The sequence below is a fragment of the Pantherophis guttatus genome, chromosome 2 (assembly GCF_059756535.1).
Source record: "Pantherophis guttatus breed Tessera chromosome 2, ASM5975653v1, whole genome shotgun sequence".
NCBI classification, from domain to species: Eukaryota; Metazoa; Chordata; class Lepidosauria; order Squamata; family Colubridae; genus Pantherophis; species Pantherophis guttatus.
Window position 1 is genome coordinate 257,418,237 of NC_142064.1, and position 21,196 is coordinate 257,439,432.

General features: G+C 43.0%; 1 protein-coding gene across 1 annotated transcript; it reads left to right on the forward strand.

Annotated features, from left to right (window-relative positions):
• The first annotated feature begins 3,750 nt into the window (after positions 1 to 3,750).
• LOC148115639 (vomeronasal type-2 receptor 26-like) lies at positions 3,751 to 10,959 on the forward strand. The gene is made up of 3 exons (XM_087885196.1): positions 3,751 to 3,798; positions 6,510 to 6,705; positions 9,739 to 10,959. The coding sequence occupies exons 1-3, from the start codon at positions 3,751 to 3,753 to the stop codon at positions 10,638 to 10,640; spliced, it is 1,146 nt and encodes a 381-aa protein (XP_087741322.1). The 3' UTR covers positions 10,641 to 10,959.
• The last annotated feature ends 10,237 nt before the right edge of the window (positions 10,960 to 21,196 follow it).

A 21,196-nucleotide genomic window follows, 5' to 3' on the forward strand; every position in this document is an offset into this window, starting at 1 on the left:
AATTCAGCGTAACTTTCTCTTTCTCCCTTGCCTTTCACTTCCCTTCTTTCCTCAGCTATTTGCAAAGCTTCCTCTGACAGCCATTTTGCTTTCTTGTATTACTTTTTCTTTGGGATGAAAAAGTGTGGAGGTTTCTTATTATTGTAACCATTTTCTTTACCTGGCTACTGAACTATGTGAATAATTTTTCTCATTTTTTCCTTCCAAGTCATAATGTGGAGAAAATGATAGGCAGAATCAGTTATGGTGATTTTGATAGGATTCCTTTGATCCTGACATAACAAGCTTGCTATCTCTCTCTGATATTTCTTTTGGCAAGAAGCTCATAGTGGTGTCAATGGGACTGTTCTTCTCATAGAAATTTCAAAAATGTCTATCACTTACAAAGTTCAAATAAATTGAATAATTTAATTGAAATGTCAATTTCAATTTGTCACAAAGCATCCCTGGCCTGCTCTCGGGTTGCCATAGGCAAGGGGGATAGAAAACCAACAAAACAGCACAGCAGCCAAAGACAGATGCACATTCCAGACTTATCTCTCTCAAGGCTCTATCCCAGGGTTACGGCAGCGGCTGGAGAGGAGTGATCTCTCCAACCTGAGAAATTGCTCCATTGGTGAATGTGATTGATGACAAACTCTGGAGGGAGGGAGGAAACAGGGTCATGATGGGGCGTAAATTATGTGGGGTCAGAGTTGGCTTCACTTGGGAATGTGCCGACATGAAGCTCCTAATAAATAACTGGATTTGTTTTGAAGCTTGTCTCAAGGCTCATTATTTAATTACGGCATCTGTTGGATCCCTGACATGAATAATGAGAAGTTGATTATCTTTTTGGCATTGCACTATATAGATATAAAGCTACAGTAAATATGACATTCTTTCATGAAAATCCAAACTGAAGATATATTTCTTTCTTTATTGGAATTTGTCAAAAAAAAATGAGAACAAGAATAACAGAATAAATATACAATGACAGGGACGATAGCAGAGACGAAATTCATTTTTTTTTACTATCAGTCTGTGGGCGTGGCTTGGTGGGCGTGGTGTGGCTTGGTGGACATGGCTTCGTCGGTGTGGCAGGGGAATGATGCTGCAAAATTTACATTGCCACCCCAATCCAGGGGAAGGATACTGCAAAATTCCCATTCCCACCCTACTCTGGGGCCAGCCAGAGGTGGTAATTGCTAGTTCTCTGAACTACTCAAAATTTCCACTACTAATTCTCCAGAACCTGCTGAATTTTACCCCTGGATGATAGGCATATTAGTGCACCTCCTCATACTCCCTCTACTGACCCCTTAAAGCATGAAGTAAGGTCCACGGAAGACAATTTGTGACTGAAACTGTGAAAATTTGTAGCTGAGACAACTTAATCAGGTAGGGCATTCCAGACTTTGACAACTCTATTAGAGAAATTTTTTAGCAGTGCTGTTACAGTGAGCTTTGGAGCATAAATTGTCTGAGATAAGTACTCTTAGGTTCTTAACAAGGTGAGGGTCATCTGCTAGAGCAATGCCACCTATCTTATACTTGACATTCTGATTACGTTTATCAATATGTAAGACAGAGCATTTGTTAATTGAAATTTGAAGTTGCCAAATAGATGACCATTCAGACACCATTCAGAAACGTAGCTGAGATCATTTTGCAAAACAACAGAATTATCTGTAGAATTGAATAATTTTATGTCATTGGCAAAAAGAACGCAATTGCTTTTAAGTTGATCACATAAATTGTTGATATAGAGCAAAAAATGTTTGATGATGAAATTTCTTATGTTTCAGTGACAATACATTCTACCACATTCTGCCCTTCTTGTTGGCTGTTCATGAAGTCAACCAGAATTCAAGGCTCTTACCTAACATCACCCTGGGCTACAACATCTATCAGAACTTTTTCAATGCAAGAATGACATATGAGGCCATGCTGGATGTGCTGTCTACAGGACAGGAGAACATCCCAAACTACAGATGTGGAAGACAAAAGAACCTGCTGGCGATTCTTGAAGAGATGGATTCTGAACTCTTTGATCATATTTCCAATGTCTTGAGCATCTATAAAATTCCACAGGTATAAAGCCAAATGAAATTAATTCCATGTTGTAAAATGTTCAGATTTGCCTAGAAGGCAGCACTTGTATATATTTCTCCACATAAGTTGAAAGTCAGAGAGTAAATATTAGAAGAGCTGAAAGAATTTTTAATTCACAAAGTATGTTTGTGTGTATATACATATATATGTTTGTTTGTGTGTGTGTGTGTGTATATATATATATATACACACACACACATACATGTATGTATATAGTACATATATATACAGACACACACATACACAGACACAGACACATACATGTACGTGTGTGTGTGTGTGTGTGTGTGTGTGTGTGTGTCTATATACATACAGTGCTGGGCTGCTGCCGGTTCAGACCGGTTGTTATGAACCGGTAGTTCCGGCGATCAGTAGTCCCTGTCCCTGTCACCTGCCCCCATCCTATCCTGTCCTATACTTCCGTGTTTCTCAGCACAGCTGATTTACTGGGGCTGTCCTAGAAGCTAAGCTGTAGATGTTAAAATTGGTGTATTTTGAATGCTGTGCACATGCACAAAGCACACGATCACAGAAAAAAAAAAACACACACACATATGTGGTTGGACTAGAAGACTTTCCAGCTCTATTCTGATTGTCTAATTGACTGAGTGGATGAGTAACCCACAGAGTTCTAATGTGACCAGAAGGGTGTGCTCTATGAGGACCTCCAATGAACATCACCCACAGATAATTCAGAGCTCCCTGGTTTCAAAGGGAGCATACAAGACAACAGGACAGAACTTTAAGGGAACTAGCAAAATTCATGCAGTTATCATTTGAAGGGTCTCTCAGCAGTGTGGAAAGGCCCTTAGATTTACCAGCTGACTTTTATCATTAAAACTGGAAAAACTACCAATATTTTCTTTTTCATCTTAGATCAACTATAGTTTCACCAATCAGATGGCTGAGAAAAATCATCCATTTCCTTTTTCATATCGGATGACCCCAAACCAAGAACCTCCTTACTCAGCAATCGTCAAGCTGCTCCTGCATTTCCAATGGACGTGGATCGGTCTCCTTTCTCGAGACAATGAAAAAGGAGAAAAATTCAAAAGATGCTTGGAAATTCTCGCTCTAAAAAATGGGATTTGCATTGTCCTGTCAGGAACCGTCCCAGAAGGAAATATGCAAGCAAGTGCTGGAGAAACTCTCATGCAAGAAAAAAGGAAAATGTTCTTTTCTCTTATCAACAGTCAAATACAAATTATAGTATGCCAACTGGATTTTCATGCCTCAGGAATGTTAGCAGCAATAATACAAAAAATTGATACATCCATTGTGGGAAGGGTGTGGATTGCAACAACTTTGACAGCTTTAAGTATAGATATATTTTACCTCTGGGTTGATCTCCAAAATAAATATGCTTTGTTTTCCTTCCTCATCCAGACAAAGAGAAGGACTCAGTATGATGACATTAAATCTTATGCATCTACAGTCATATCGTATGGAAAGGAAGCGTTCCAATGTTCTTATTCAAGTCCTGTGTTATCTAAGAAAGTTTGGAAAAAATGCAGAGAAAAAGAAGATTGGGAATTCCCACCCCATGATGTGATTGCAAGAATCCTGTCTCAGGATTCCTCCAGTATTTCCCAAATAATTCAAATTGTGGCCTGGGTCCTCAGTGTTGCCTCTTCCTCCCGACGGAGTAATAGGAGAATGCAAGTTGGAGACCATCAACCAGCCCAGATTGTACAGCCATGGCAGGTAAGTCTTCTCCTTTGAGGTTCCATGGATTCTCCCCTTCCAGTTCCTCAATATTAAATTAGATGTAGAAAGTGGTGAGATATTCCAAAGAGCAGTTGCCCAGTTTGTGGTATTTGAGAGTGAGTGTCAACCTTGAAACTGACCTGACTGAGGCCATTTTGATGCTTCAGTGTTGCCACATTGGAGCTGAGGGATAGAGGGGTGGGGGGAATAGAGATAGCTGGAGTTTTGTAGCCAAGACAACATATTTTCTCCTGGGAACCAAGGACATTCCCACCAATGGCCAGAGGGAGGCTGAGTGAAGTCACCAGGCAACCAGATGACACCTTGATTGGACCATGTGACTGATTGTTTGGAAAGGGAAGGAAAACTTTTACTTTTAATTAGGTGAAAACTGTGGAAACATTTAGAGTCAGTTTTCACCAGCCTATGCCTATATGATATGTCCAATAAAACTGATGTTTGAGGAACCTGCTTGCCTCGGAGTCTTGTTTGCTATGGGCGTATTACTTGGAACTCTGATGGTGAGTTAGAGAGAGATGATAGAGAAAAATCTTCCAAAGTTAAACAACCTGTGCTAGTTTGGGATGCTTTTGTGACAGAAATAGCTCTATGGTGACAACGTAATTTTCCAAATCAAACAAGCATCAGAATATTCCAGCAATTCTCAACCCTTTATTGTGATCACAGAGTGATCTCCAAGCTAAGGAGTTCAGCTGGATTTTTTGTTCTGGATTAAGATTGAACTTTGCTGCCTAAAAGTTTCTAACATAGCAACAAGATATAAATCAAAGCATCTTCTGGGGTCAACAAAAGGTTCATCCACACATCTCCTGAATTAATCAATATGCTTCCATAGCTATTCTTTGAAAGAGATAACATCACTATACAATTTTTTCACATTCCTAGCGCAATGTTAAATTCTGCTAACTTTATTTTGATCAGGACTGATGGCAAAATTGTATTCTCCCATTACAAGTTTTCCCATATCTGCAAATGGTTTTGCCTCAGATGGTGAAGCAGCAAAACATAGAACATAAAACATAGAATAAGATTTTGAAAGGATCTCAGAGGTTTTTCTAGTAAAGCCCACTATTATAGGAACCCCTGAAATATTAGAAAAGTGATATCATGTCTCCCCAGTCCTTCTTTTCCTTAGACTAGACCAGGGGTGGGTTCTAAATTTATTTACTACCGGTTCTGTGGGCATGGCTTATTTTGTGTGTGTGGCTTGGAGGTCATGTGACTAGGTGGGCGTGGCTACCTGGGCAGAATCATTTCTGGAAGGTCCTCGCACTTACGACCAGTCCTCGCACTTACGACCTGACTAATTTGTTTGCTTTTAACACTGATCAGCTGTAGGACGGCCCTTTGAAGCCCCTGGGCAAGAGTTTAAACAATTTTTTTCCCTCTAGTCATCAGTTTGGACTCAGGAGGCAGCAATAGATTGGGGGTGGGACCAAATAAAAGGTAAGAATAATGTGGGGGGGTGGGAGGGGGGGCAGAACCGGTTCGGTGACTTCATATCATCACCGCTACTGGCTCAGCCGAACCGGACCGAACTGGGAGGAACCCACCACTGGACTAGACATACCAAATTCCCGTAACTGTTCTTGGTATGTTTTAGCCTCCAACCCCCTAAAAATTTTTGCTCATCTCTACAGTCTTTCCAGAATTTCAATATCTTTTATATATTTTGTTGACCAGAACTAATGCAGCCTAGGAGTGCATTGGCATTTTTTCTACTGCCAGACATTGTTGGCTCATATTTAAATGATTGTCCACTAGTATTCCAAGATCCTTCTCATGGGTACTGGCATTGAGCTAAGTTTCACATAGTCTGTATCTATACTGTTGGTTTTTCTTGCCTAAGTGTAAAACCTTATTTTTATCTATGTTGAATTTCATTCTGTTAGGTAGGGGCCCATGTTCAATTTGTCAAGATCTTTTTGGATCTTGAGCTTCTCTTCTGGGGTGTTGGCTATTCCTGCTAGCTTAGTGTCATCTGCAAATTTGATGAGTTCCCTTCAATTCCCTTGCCTACATCTTTTTTGAAGATGTTGAAGAGTACTGGGCCTAAAATGGAAGCTTGGGGTATCCCATTGCTTACTTCCCTCCATGTGGATGAGGTTTCCTTGAGGACTATATGTTGAATATAATTTGTCAGACAGCTACAAAGACACCTGATGGTGGTGTTATCTATACTATGATTTCAAGAATGTGAGATAAATATTTGAAAAAGAACCGTATTTTCCAGACTATTAGGTGCACCTGACTTTAAGACACACCTAAATTTAGAAGAGAAAAACATCAAAAAAAGTTTTTGGCCTCAGTATGCTCCATTTTTGGCCCCTTTTTTGGCCCTTTTGCAGCCATTTTTGGCCCATATTCAGGGCTTATTTCAGCCCATTTTGGGGTGAGGTTTCTGCAATATTAGGTCTATAAAATGCACAGACATTTTCACCCCATTTTGCGAGACCAAAAAATGTGTCGTATAGTCCAAAAAATACGGTATTTGAAAAAGAGCTGTAAATTTCTGGAGAATGACTGAAAGAAGCTTCCCATGAAATGCTGAACTGATCTGCTTCAGACTGCAGTGGTGATTTGAAGAGATGGAATTATTCAGAGTACCTCCAATCCAGAATAATAGCAAGAAAAAAAAAACATTGAATAAAGGCTCAAACTGTAATGTTTTTTCTATGTTTCTGCAGCTTCATAGGTTCCTGAGAAACGTCCAACATCACAATATTTCCAGAGATGGGATTTCTTTTGATGAAAATGGAGTTCCTGTTGGAAACTTTGATATCATGCAGTGGACATCAATTTTGAACAAATCAGACGCGGGGGTGAAAATTGGGAATGCAGAAAGACAAGCCTCCTCGGAAGTCAAGATATCTGTCAATCAAAGTGCCATCCAATGGCCAACTTTATTTAACAAAGTAGTTGAGGCTGCTTGGATTTTGCTCTTCTATTTATCTCCATATGTAGAAATTTTTCTGTTCAGAAATAATTCTTATTGAAGCCAATTGAGATAACTTCCAAATAAGAGAACTTAAAATCATTAATTTATTAGATATCATTTTACTTTAGAGGTTTTACAATAATCTATCACATGCTGAAACCTGCTGCATAGTATTGCGGGATTTGCAATCTCCATTATTAAACTGGAATATATTGCCACAATTTATAGTACATCAAATTTGCTTGTTTTCAGTAAGAGAAAATCCAGAATGTCTATGGAGATTCTCAGTCATCCCGGTCATGGTTGTTTTTCAAAAGGCACCTGGACTTTGTTTTCCCTTTCTTGTTTGACTTTCTTGTTTTTCTTTGAAGATGTTTCACTTCTCATCAAAGAAGCTTCTGCAGTTCTGACTGAATGGTGGAGGATGGAAAGATTTGGAACCACTGAAAAGACTGTGTTGTAAACAGGATATAGATTCAGCAATTGCAGGAATGTTCCACACCCATTTGATTTGATTTGATTCATTAGATTTATATACCGCCCTTCTCCCGAGGGACTCAGGGCGGTGTACAGCCATGATAAAAAGACAATAAACCATACAAAATTTAAAAACCATTTAAAACAAAATTAAACAAATCTTGGCTTTCTTAATTAAAAACACCATAATTTAAAATACCCCATCCGAATTTTATTTAGTCAGCAAGGTCCGCCTGGTGAAATAACAAGGTCTTGAGGGCCTGGCAAAAAGCACGGAGATCAGGAATCATACATATCCCAGGGGGTAGCTCATTTCAGAGGGCGGGTGCCCCGATAGAGAAGGCTCTAACCTGGGGGTCGCCAGCCTACATTGTTTTGCCGATGGCACCCTGAGGAGCCTCTCTCTGTGGGAGCGTGTTGGTCGGTGGGAGGCTATTGGTGGCAGAAGGCGGTCCCGTAGGTATCCGAGCCCTAAGCCATGGAGCACTTTAAAGGTGGTGACCAACACTTTGAACTGCACCCGGAAGACCACCGGGAGCCCGTGCAGCTCGCGCAGGAGAGGTGTCACATGGGTGCGTCAAGTCGCACCCATAATCACCCGCGCGGCCGCATTCTGGACCAGCTGGAACCTCCGGGTGCTCTTCAAGGGGAGCCCCATTTGCACTATTGACATGACCTTGAGGGCACAGATAAATTTTAAGTGGCCTCAACAACTTTCAGAAAGATTGCTAGCCACCAAATGACTGTAAGGAATATAAATCCTTCCATACTTCACCATTCAGTCAAAATTGAAGAAGCTCCTGGAATGAGAAGCAAAACATCTTCAAAGGAAAACAAAGATCAGTTGTCTTTTGAAAAAGCACCTTTGGGAGAAAATCCAGAACATGAAGGGTTTAGCCCACTGAATTGCATAAGAGAAAGATATCACTAAGAATGTGGTGAAGGAAATGTGGGCAGCTAAAAAAGTAATTTACATATGATGATACAATGATCAGTTGTAGGAGAGAAAGATAGGGACTCTAGAGAAAGCTAGATATTGGAGGTTTCCTGAGAAAGCAAAGATGGAGAAAAACATATATACCGTATTTTTCGAAGTATAAGATGCTCCGGACTATAAGACACACCTTAGTTTTGTGGGAGGAAAATAAGAAAAAAAAATCTGCCTCTGGCTACCAGCATCCATCAGTATTCATCTGACTAGCGTCCTGTCAGTGTGTGAGAAAGTTGAGGGCTGTTTGGAAACTGAAACAGTATTTCCTGTGTGAGCAACAAGGAAGGAGCCTGGGCATGGCTTAGGTCAATTGTTGTAAAGCTGCATGCTGTGCTGATCACAGAAACTAAAAGTGAAACTCCTCCCCTCTGCTTGTGTTTTCCTTGTTGCTGAAAACTCTGACAATCCTTGCATGAACAGCCAGGTCAGCTTCAGCACATTATTGCAGCCTGATTCAACACAAGGAACTGATTGTCAGGTGGATTGTTCTCACAGAATAATCCCAATCAGCTGTTCCAGGCTACAGGGATTGCCATAGACCATCGCCTCCTCTGTGCCTCACATTTTTGGCTACATTTGGTATATAAGATGCACTCAAATTTTCACCCTCTTTTGGGGGGGGATGCATCTTATACTCCGAAAAATATAGTAAATTATAGCATTCTCATACATGCCCTAAGGAGAAACAACTTTTGCAATGGAACTACTTTCCTTTGGAAAAAAGAATGAGGAAATGAGTCTGTTTTGGCATTACAATGGAGATTGATAGAGAAAGAGAATGACCTTTTATTTGCCCCTTGCAAGTAGAATAATTAAAGTTCATGGCACTACTTCTTGGCTGATTTTGCTCAATGTGTTCCTGAGCTTCTGGAAGACACTTGATTTCAGTAAAATCTTCTAATTCATATATCACCCTGACTAACCATCCTGTTTATGTTTAGATGGTGCCTTATTCAAGATGTAGAGAAAGTTGCCACCCGGGTTATGCCAAGCTTGTGAGAGAGGGAGCCCCAGTTTGCTGCTACGACTGTTCTCTGTGTATGGAAGGAACATTCTCTGAGCAAGAAGGTACAGTACGTGGCTCCAAAAATAACCCCCAAAAATTAAAGATACAATCAATATTCTATCTTGTTTGGGGGAGGTATTTGATCAAGAAGCAAGAAAAACATTACATTTCTTGAAGGCATCCACAAACTTGAAAGATTGGGCACTATTGCCAAATTTGGATGATGATGTGAGTATTAAAAGAAATAATGAAAGGTTGCTGATTTCTATTCAGTTGTTACTTTCTTGCTTTGTTTTAGGAAAGAAGATTTGAGAACTGATCATCACATTCATCTTCAGTCTTTAAAAAGACAGTTTGATTATTTTAACTAACGTTGTTGTCGTATGAATATCCCCGGGGAGAAATATTATATTATTCCTTGAAAATGAAGTAATTTATTTCTGATGCGGTTTTCATGCTCCTACAGCTGCACAAACAGATTCATGCTAACTTTTTTTTTCTCAGATGCAGCCCATTGTGAAAAGTGTCCAGTTGACCAGTATTCCAATAAGAAGCGAGATCAGTGTGTCCCCAAAAATATAAGCTTCTTATCCTATCAAGAATTGTTGGGACTCATCCTGGCTTTCTTTGCCATCACTTTGTCCCTAACCACTGCCTTTATTCTGGGAATCTTCATTAAATACCAAGACACTCCCATAGTCAAAGCCAACAACTGTGAACTCACCTACATTCTCCTGGTTTCACTCCTGCTTTCTTTCTTGACCTCTCTTCTATTCATTGGTCGCCCCGTGAAAATGACCTGTCTCCTTCGACAAACCATTTTCAGTATTGTTTTCTCAGTTGCTGTCTCTTCCTTGCTGGCCAAGACTGTCATGGTGGTGGTGGCCTTTCTGGCCACAAAGCCAGGCAGCAGCATGAGGAAATGGCTGGGGAAGAGTCTGGCCAACTCTATTGTTTTATCCTGCTCTGGTATTCAAGTAGGCCTCTGTATGATGTGGCTGGGAGTCTTTCCCCCATTCCCAGATTCTGACTTTCATTCCCAACCAGAACACATCCTGCTGCAGTGCAATGAAGGCTCTGTCACCATGTTCTACTCTGCTCTTGGCTACATGGGTCTTTTGGCTGCCATCTGTTTCTTGGTGGCATTTCTGGCTCGAAATCTGCCAGGGGCTTTTAATGAAGCCAAACTGATCACCTTCAGCATGTTGGTTTTTTGTAGCGTTTGGATCTCCTTTGTTCCCACATACCTGAGCACTAAGGGGAAATACATGGTAGCCGTGCAGATCTTCTCCATCCTGGCCTCTGGCCTGGGTTTACTGGGCTGCATCTTTATCCCCAAATGCTACATTATTATCCTAAGACCTGACATGAACACCAAAGAACATCTGAGGATAAAAAATCATTAAGGTTCCTTGTGTTGGTGTTTATTTTTCTACAGTTTACATGCAGCATAAAATCACATACTTTAAAGTAATGTTTTATCTTTCTTCATTCCATGCGAAATTTATATTATAATAATTGAGTAATAAAATTGGTAAAACAATTCAAACTATTTGAAATAATCATATCCTTCAATTGTCCTAATCTGAATTCATATTATGACATTAATAAAATTTCTGAAACCAGGCCAGATAAACTGTAACCAGAGATATTCTAATATGGTTTTAGATTAAATTAAAGACTATGGCTAATGATGATGTGTGTTTTTGTTACTATATAGGTTGGTGTGCTGGTGTTATATTTTATTTTCTGGGGTGATGTTCTGACTTTGTTTTTAAAAAATAGTTAATTTCAAATATGTATATATTTGATTGATCTCTTGTGGCTCTATAATGCAAGATCATTCATAGATAAATGAGATAGATAGATAGATAGATAGATAGATAGATAGATAGATAGATAGATAGATAGATAGATAGATAGATAGATAGATAGAGACAGAGAAAGAGAGATATGGTTAGGGGTGATCAAGAAAGAGAAAAACAGAGAGAAAGATAACATTCTATATATGAAGAATAGATAAAATATCAACATGAACATTGGAGCAACTTTAATTTTTTCTTCCATCCCTTTGAATAAATTAATGAGACAAATTATTATTTTTGACAATCTTCAATCAAAAGAAAAATATGTACAACTCTGAATGATTTTGGGAGGAAATCATGTAGACATGATGTGACAATGAAGATGAAGATGAGTATTAAAATTGGTTCCTGTTTTTTATCCATGACCAGATCCATGTCCATATCCATTTCCATTTCCATATACTGTACATACAGTGTCTGTTTCTCTGTGTGTGTGTCCTGCCAACCTAGCAATTCAAAAGCATGTAAATGCAAGAAGATAAATAGGTACCACTTCAGTGGGAAAGTAACAATGTTCCGTGCATCTTCAGTGCATAGTCATGCCAGCCACATGACCATGGAAGCATCTTCAAACATGGCTCAGGGCCAGGCTATCTTCGAGACCGCCTTCTACCACATAGCTCCCATCGAGAGGCGGGAGGCTGACCATGGTTTGGTTGGTTGGTCGCCTCGGGTGGCCTCTCCTCCCCCCCCTTTCCCCCAGGTATGGGTGGGTGTTGGCCTTAATGGCCAACCACCCCTGGATTGGGCTTTCCTGTCTCACTACTCCTACTCTCACCTCAAGGAAGATCTTGTGCCCGTGGGTCTATTATCATCTTTATTAACATCTTTATTATTACCATCGTTATTAACATCTACACTTTGGACACTTTGGACCCCTTATTATGCTCCACTCACGCCCTCGCTGGTAGGAGAGACTGTGCACCATTTGAGAGAGCTGAGGGATTTTCCACATCCCAACGGAGAGGATAGAACATTGCTTCCGTCAACTTTGTAATGGGACCGGCCATCGTGAGAGGATGGTTGGCCATTAGCCTCTGTTGGAGAAAAAGAACATTGGACCCTCTCCCTGTCGTGAGAGGACAGTGAAGTCCAGCCCTATAAATGGATATTTTGTGACCTTTATGCTCAGTTATCCCTTGGACTATGACAGATTCCCGGACTGGCTTTTCTTTTCCCATCTTTGGTTCAGTTGATGCTCCAAAAAAATGATCTTCTTGCGCTGCGAGACTCCTCCCTCTCGCAGGCCTGGCCCTCCACGTTATCGAGGGCCTATCTTGATGACGGGCTTTGGGACCCCGAGAGATGGCATGCAGCAAAGAGGGGGCTGAGAGGTTTTTTAGCTAAATTTTTAAGGAAAATTTTAAGGGGACCCGGGAGGACGGGTGGGGGTTGTAAAAGTGGACCTGGGGGGTCCAGATAGTGACTGTGCGGGATGATGGGTTGGTTAGCTGCAGCAGAGGGGTCGCGAAAGGAAATTTAACCGGGGGGCAGGGAGACGATAAAAAGGGCTGTGTAATTGAAATCATGAGTGGGAGGGGCAGGTATGACGGGCGCAGGGGGTCATATCAAGTGTCAGGGGTGCGCACGCGCTGTCTCCGAGCGATTGCGCACTCCGGCCCCCAATGCGTGACTCGTGTCCTGGGTTGTGTAGAGCCTCAGGCCCAGGGTCCGCGGCTGATGTTATGTAATGCCAGGTCGGTGGTTAATAAGGCCCCCCTCATCTGTGATCTTATTTTGGAGGGGGGTGCAGACCTGGCAGGTATTACGGAGACCTGGTTGGGCCAAGAGGGGGGGTCCCCCTCGTAGAGATGTGCCCGCCAGGTTTCCGTGCATTTCATCAGCCAAGGGCCCAGGGGAGGGGTGGGGGAGTGGCGGTGATCATTAGGGAGAGTCTTTGTCCGAGGGAGACCACTGTTCCTCAGATAGCTGGATGTGAGTCCCTTTGTGTGAAGTGGGGCCGTGCGGTGCAGATGGATTTGCTGACTACGTACCTGGCTCCCTGCCACATGGCAGTGACCCTGCCCGAGCTACTCGATGTCATTGCCGGGGTGGCGGTCGATACCCCCAGACTTATTGTCATTTCAACCTCCCATCCGCAGGTGAGGCGTCAGAGGTGGCTCGGGAGTTCATGGCTTCCATGATGGCCTTGGACCTGACCCAGTTAGTTCAAGGCCCCACTCACATAGGGGGACACACTCTGGACCTGATTTTTATCTCTGGTCAGTGGTTGAATGATCTTGGTAGAGGGGACCTAGATATTAAACCCTTGTCATGGACAGATCATTCACTCCTTCAACTAGACTTTCCTACCGCCTGCCCCCACCGCAGGGAGATGGAACCGACCAGATGGTTCCGTCCCAGGCGCCTGATGGATCCCGAAAGGTTGCTGACGGAGCTTGGGCCGTTTCCTGAGACTCTAACACACGACTCGACTGAAGAGCTGGTGGCCGCCTGGGAAAGGGTGGCGGCTGGAGCTTTGGACCGCGTCGTGCCTTTGCGGCCTCTGACCCGATGCCGATCTCAATTAGCTCCTTGGTTCTCTGAGGAGCTGAGAGAGATGAAGCGTCGGAGAAGATGCCTAGAGAGCATTTGGAGGACTAGTCAATCCGATTCCGACCAGACACAGGTGAGGTCTTATATCAAGACCTACCTAGTGGCGATAAAAGCGGCAAAATCTAACCATTTTTCCGCTCTTATCACATCTGCAGAGAACCGCCCAGCCGCCCTGTTTAGGGTGACCCACTCCCTTCTTCGGGCGGGAGTGCGGGAATATCCCTTGCAGGGTCATGCTGAGGATTTTGTGCAATTCCTGCATGATAAAGTCGCTCGGATTCGGGATGGCTTGGACTCCGATTGGATGAGTCCACGGGAGGAGACCAGGGCAGGTCTTGAGAATGTTATCTGGGAGGAGTTTGATCCTGTTACTCCCGAGGATGTGGACAGGGTTCTGGGTAAGATTAGTGCCGCCACGTGTTTATTGGACCCGTGTCCCTCCTGGTTGGTACTGGCCTCCCGGGAGGTTACACGAGGCTGGCTCCAGGGGATTATAGGTGCTTCTCTGAGTGAGGGTGCCTTTCCTGCCGCCTTGAAAGAGGCGGTAGTGAGGCCCCTCCTCAAGAAGCCTTCCCTGGACCCGGCTGAATTAGCCAACTATCGTCCAGTCTCCAACCTTCGTTTTGTGGCGAAGGTTGTTGGGAGCGTGGTGGCACGACAACTTCCCCGGCACCTGGATGAAGCTATCTATCTAGACCTGTACCAGTCGGGCTTCAGGCAGGGGTACAGCACAGAAACGGCATTGGTCGCGTTGGTGGATGATCTCTGGAGGGCTCGGGACAGGGGTTGCTCCTCTGTCCTAGTCCTATTAAATCTCTCAGCGGCTTTTGATACCATCGACCATGGTATCATGCTGCAGCGGTTGATGGTGTTAGGAATAGGGGGCACCGTTTTGTGGTGGTTCTCCTCCTTCCTCTCCGACCGCTCACAGTTCGTGTTGGCAGGGGGACAGAGGTCGACCTCGAGGCGTCTCGCATGGGGAGTGCCACAAGGGTCAGTCCTCTCGCCCCTCCTGTTCAACATTTATGTGAAGCCGCTGGGTGAGATCATCCGTGGTTTTGGGGTGAAGTGCCATCTGTACGCTAATGATACTCAGCTGTACATCTCCACCCCAGACCACCCCAACGATGCCCTTGATGTGATGTCTCGCTGCCTGGAGGCCGTGCGGGTCTGGATGGGGAGGAACAGGCTCAGACTCAACCCCTCCAAGACCGAGTGGCTGTGGCTTCCGGCGCCCTGATATAGTCAGCAGGTGCCATCGCTGACTATTGGGGGTGAATCTTTGCCCCCCATGGAGAGGGCTCTCAATCTGGGTGTCCTCCTGGATGCGCGGCTGTCTTTAGAAGAGCATATGACGGCCGTGGCCAGGGGGGCCTTTTATCAGGTTCGCCTGATTCGCCAGTTGTAGCCCTTTCTGGATCGGGACGCCCTGCTCACGGTCACTCATGCCCTTGTTACTTCCCAGTTGGACTATTGTAATGCTCTCTACATGGGGCTCCCCTTGAAAAGCACTCGGAGGCTCCAGCTGGTCCAGAATGCGGCCGCGCGGGTGGTTATGGGCGCAACTCGTTGTGCCCATGTGACACCCCTCCTGCGCAAGCTGCACTGGCTCCCAGTGGTCTTCCAGGTGCGATTCAAGGTGTTGGTTACCACCTTTAAAGCGCTCCATGGCATAGGACCCAGGTACCTCCGAGACCGTCTTCTGCCACCAATAGCCTCCCACCGACCAGTCCGTTCCCACAGAGAGGGTCTCCTCAGGGTGCCATCAGCCAAGCTATGTCGGCTGGCGACGCCCAGGGGGAGGGCCTTCTCTGTGGGAGCCCCAGCCCTGTGGAACGAACTGCCCCCGGAAATTCGTAAGATCTCCGACCTCCGGGTGTTTCGCTGCGCATTGAAAACCCTGTTGTTCCGCCAGGCCGGACTATCAACACAATAGTTTTAAATTGGGGTATTTAAATTTATTGGGGTTTTAAATCTGAGCCACTTTATTTAATTATTTTAAATTTTATATTGTTGTTTTGTCTGTGTTTTTAAATAGGCTGTACACCGGCCTGAGTCCTTCGGGAGAAGGGCGGTATAGAAATAAAAATATTATTATTATTATTATTATTATTATTATTATTATTATTATTATTATTATTATTATTATTATTATTATTATTATTATTATTATTATTATTATTATTATTATTATTATTATCGACTGGTAAGATCCCACAGAGTTGGTCTCCTCCGGGTCCCGTCAGCTAAACAATGTTGTTTGGCAGGCCTGTGGGGGAGGGCCTTCTCTGTGGCTGCCCCGGCTCTCTGGAACCAATTACCTCCTGAGGATCGCTCCCACCCTATTGGCCTTCTGGAAAGCGGTGAAGACCTGGCTTTTCTGGCTGGCCTGGGGCCATTGATCTTGCTGTGGCGATCTTGTGAGACCTGGCCATGGAATGGAGTATATGGGTTTTGAATGTTCTTTTAAAAAAAATTTATGGGATATTGTTCACATTGTTTTTTGTTTTTTGTTTTTTTTTTGCTGTAAGCCACCCAGAGTCCCTAGGGAGTTGGGCGGCATAGAAATGTGACTAATAAATAATAATAAATAAAAAATAAATAAAGGCTCTTCCTTTCTGAATCAAAGATTAGTACTGCCCCTTGGGATGGTCATGACTAATAGGGGAAATCTTTACCTATACCTTTACCTATAAATATATAAATATGTTTTTGTGCATGTTATGTTTGTCTTTGTTTTTTTGTCAGTCAGCCCTTCAGTGTATTACAGATTAGGAAAGCTACATCATATAAGTCAGTACTACTTTTCTCTGACCTTATCTTGGCAATGGTCTCTAAATGCCATTGCCTCTGCCTTCTACACTATCTCTCTTTGGATATTGAGAAAACATTGGAAAAGCAAAGCAATTGCAATGTATTTTTATTCACATACTGATCAGTTTCACTCATTATGTTAAATCAGGATTCTAGATTGTCCTAATTATGATTTCTGTCATTGTAGTGTTAAATCTATCCTAGCCACTTCTAGGTTATCTGCAAAGATAGGAAAGATTTCCTCCCTCAAATTGTTTAACAGATCAAATCGTCCAGAACCCAGTACTCAACAAGAATGAACTCAACAAAAATAAAATGGTATACAGAACTCCTAGGTGTCAGGTTTTCAGGCCATCTTCAAATAAATTGTGTCTCAAACAAAGTCTTTTTTGAAACAAACTTCCATTTTATTTAGCACGGCACTTTTACACTGACTACATGCAGCCAGCACTGATGTGCTGACCCAAAATCCGTCCTCTTCCTTCCCCCACTCCTCTGCATTCATTGGCCATCTTCCCAATCATTCACCCCTAATCTACTGCTCCAATTCAAATAATTTCCCTCCTCCCATCCATCTCCTAGGGGACATTATCTCCAGCTAAAATAAGTAGGTGAAAGGCAACCGTCCCATTGCAGACACTTGCGTTCTCCTTCTTATGTCAGCACTAGGATAAATGCATCTTGAAGTGCTGACATCCGGCCCCTCCCCCTTCATTTCTCCAGGGTGGCCTGTGTAAGACAAACAACAAATTAAGTACCGGTACCCCGGCCGGGAGTGTGTGTCCTGTCCCCTCCCGCCTTGCCCGGATAATCTGCATGGAATTTGGCTATAAGGCGGTCAGCTTGGATGTTTCTGCTTTTCACCCAGGATGCCTTTGATAAGGGGTAACCCTTCCACTTGATTAAGTATTGGAGGTGCCCCCTGTGCCACCTCGAATCGAGAATTCACTGTACCTCATAGTGAGTGTCGCCCCCAATAACCAGGGGCTCAGGGGGGGTCACGTGGCACCGGTCTTAAAGTTGACCCCACTACAGGTTTCAGGAGGCTACTATGGAAAATGGGGTGTATCCTCCCTAGTAATCATGGCAGCTGTAGTTGTACTGTGACCGGGTTGATTACTTTTACTATAGGGAATGGTCCTATAAACTTCGGGCCCAATTTCCTGCTCAGGAGTCTAAGTCTCATATACTTGGTAGAGAGGAAGACCTTCTCTCCTACTCAGAATGGTCTTTGGGGAATTTGGTGCTTATCCGCTTGCTGTGTGTGAGGAGGGGGGGACCCATGGATGCACCTCTGGGCTTCCTCTCTTCCTGCTATGAGGGGGGGAAGGGCTGTGCTTCGAACTACAGCCTCTCAGTTCAGCAGACCCCCCTTTCTCCTTTGGCCTGCATGATGGCTCTTCCTCCCGAATAATTGCATGGTCAAATTCTTCCTTCAATTCATCTATGGGGCTCTCGAGTGGCTTCTTTGAAGCTTTTTGCTGTCTGGCTTGCTGCCAGTCCCATAGCCAATCTGCCCTCCCCAACTCACTCAGGGGCTTCCCTTTACCTTGAGCATTCGGGAAAGAGAATTCAGCCTCTGCAGCTTTCGAAAAAACCCACCAATAGTCACCTTTTTTTTTCTTGGCTTTTAGCACGATCGTCTGAGCTTGGTCATCTCGCAGCTTTGCTGGAGGAGTGGGGGGGTTGAGGCCCCATGGCATCCAACCGGGCTGGAATCAAGATAGGCTCTTTTCCATTTGCTTGAAATAAGCTCTCTTCCGATAATTGGCTATCCGCCATGGCGTCTGGACTGTGCCTCCAATCACTCCATACATCTGGCAGGGAGCTGGAGGTCTGGAGGTCAGCCAGTTTGGCTTGGAAAGGAGTGCTGTCTGTCTGTCAGGTTTTCAGGCCGTCTTCAAATAAATTGTGTCTCAAACAAAGTCATTTTTGAAACAAACTTCCATTGTATTTAGCAGGGCACTTTCACACTGACTCCATGCAGCCAGCACTGACCTGCTGACCCCAAATCCCTCCTCTTCCTTCCCCCACTCCTCTGCATTCATTGGCCATCTTCCCAATCATTCACCCCTAATCTACTGCTCCAATTCAAAGAATTTCCCCCCTCCCATCCATCTCCTAGGGGACATTATCTCCAGCTAAAATAAGTAGGTGAAAGGCAACCATCCCGTTGCAGACACTTGCGTTCTCCTTCTTATGTCAGCACTAGGATAAATGCATCTTGACGTGCTGACACTAGGTCCCTTCCAACACTATTATTCTATTCTATTCTATTCTATTCTATTCTATTCTATTCTATTCTATTCTATTCTATTCTATTCTATTCTATTCTATTCTATTCTATTCTATTCTATTCTTAAGCATGTTTGTCATATTTTGGCACTCGGTGAGTAAAAGGTTCACCACCACTGTCGTATAGCAAAGGCCCTGGGCTCAGATCCTCAAATTTTGTTTAGCCCTTCACCTTCAGCCATTGTGGGATTGTACTCATATAGCATCATCTCTTGGTTCCCTACTAGATACCTTATGTAAGAGACAGCAAATGTCATCACATCAGGAGGAGGAGGACACACAGTGGTTAGAATGCAGTATTGCAGGCTATTTCTGCTGTCTTCTGGCTGCCTGCAATTTGGCAGTTTGATTCTCAGTGGTTTAAGTTTGACTCAGCCTTCCGTCCTTCCGAGGTCTGTAAAACGAGGACCCAAATTGTTGGGGGCAATAAATTGACTCTGTAAACTGCTTAGACAGGGCTGTAAAATCACTGTGAAGCATTATATAAGTCTGGTATTGTGATTGCTATCATGAAGAAATCAGTAATGGGCCATTGTTTCAGATTAATGCCCCAGAGAATTTGACTAGTTCCTCTTTCTTACCATTAAGACTGATAGTCTCTTCTACATTTTAAAAGATACAAGATATTTAAATAGGGGGTGCAATAGCAATAACACTTAGACTTATATACCACTTCATACCACATTTTAAAAGATACAAGATATTTAAATAGGGGGTGCAACAGCAATAGCACTTAGACTTATATACCACTTCATAGTATTTTACAGCGCTCTCTAAGAAGTTTACAGAGTCAGCATATTGCCCCCAATAATCTGGGTCCTCATTTTATCGAACTGGGAAGGATGGAAGGCTGAGTCAACCTTGAGCCTGGTGAGATTCGATCTGCCAAACTGCTGACAGTGGTGATCAGCAGGAGTAGCCTGCAGTACTGCACTTAACCACTGCACCACCGCAGCTCATCATCAACAACAATAGGTTGTTCAATATGTCATGATCTGGGGTTAACCAATCTGGAGTATCAAACCTTCATTGAAAGAGATGGCCTCATCCACATCAGACAAAATAAGAAGGAATTATAATGGCCCACTGCCTAGTTCAAGAGTGTTGAACTGTTTTTCCACATTTTAATCTTTATAATCTCAAGAATAAGTTTGGAGACTAAAAAACAATCAAACCTCCCTGAATTGTTCCTTTCTCAACTTTCAAATTTGGATTATTCTCCTGAGTCAAAGAAAACTCTTTTCTTCAACGGCACACTTTTATGGCCAAGGCTCGTTCCCAATTCCCCTTCTAATTATTAAAATCATGGTTATTTATTCTCCTTTGAAAAAGGTTTATGGGATTTCCACCACCACAATTAGTGGCCAATCAATGTGACAACAAATGGGATAGACAGCATGTGATAATCTGATTTGTAACAGCCTCCTGTGATGAGATCAGAGTTTGGGGTAAAACTGGGCAAAATCTTTAGCAGTCTGAAGTTGCAGATAGTTCTTCCAAATCTGGGGGTAAACTGGACCTTCTTCACAGTAGTTGTGGTCTTTTTGTGATTTCTGAGATTTAGCTCTGTGCTGAAGAAAGAACTCTAGGAAGGATCTCCTGCAGTATACTGTATGTCAAATGTTGCTGCTGCTGCATTTCCAGCTTTTTCTGCTTCAGTTTCTGTCTCAAATTCCCTGTGCCAGTACGCTGATGAAATGTCTATTTAAGGTGATAATAGAAGAAAAGGAGTCATTCCATTACTACAAGCCAGGAGACTACTGGATTACGGGAATAATGTCTGGACTCGTAGGTCTATTGTACCAATTTTCATTCTCCGAGCCTCCAACCCACCAACTGAAAAGGTAATTGTCAGCTCACCCAAGGATTCTAGTGATTGATTTTACCACCTCCAATGTCTTTCATATTTATTCTCCAACCATTGATAGAATAAGTCCCATATATTATAATAATCAGATTCTTCCTTTCCTTTGATTGCAAGTGTTAATCTATTCATTTCTGCATATTCTAATATTTTTTTAATCATAGTTTCATCTGTAGGGATCCCTTCACTTTTCCAATTTTGTTCAAATACAATCCTAGCTGCAGTTATTACATGAATAATCAAGTATACATTTCCTTTACTATAAGCTTCTGGTATTATCCACAACAGGAATACTCCAGGTTTTAAATCGATATGTTGTTGCATCATCTTCTCCAACCACATACCTCCAATGTCTTTTCTAGGAATGATTTCCTTTCCCCTATTCCTCACCTTGAGAAAGGCAAGTCATTATTACTCATCCCAATTTGCTTTAAAGGACTGTGGAGAGTCAGCAACTTATTTATTTATATCTATTGTATTTATTTATTAACAATAGTTAAACAGTAACTCCCAATAAAGTGATTGAATGATACCTTAGAACAGAGTGAGATCTCTTGTATTTTCTCCC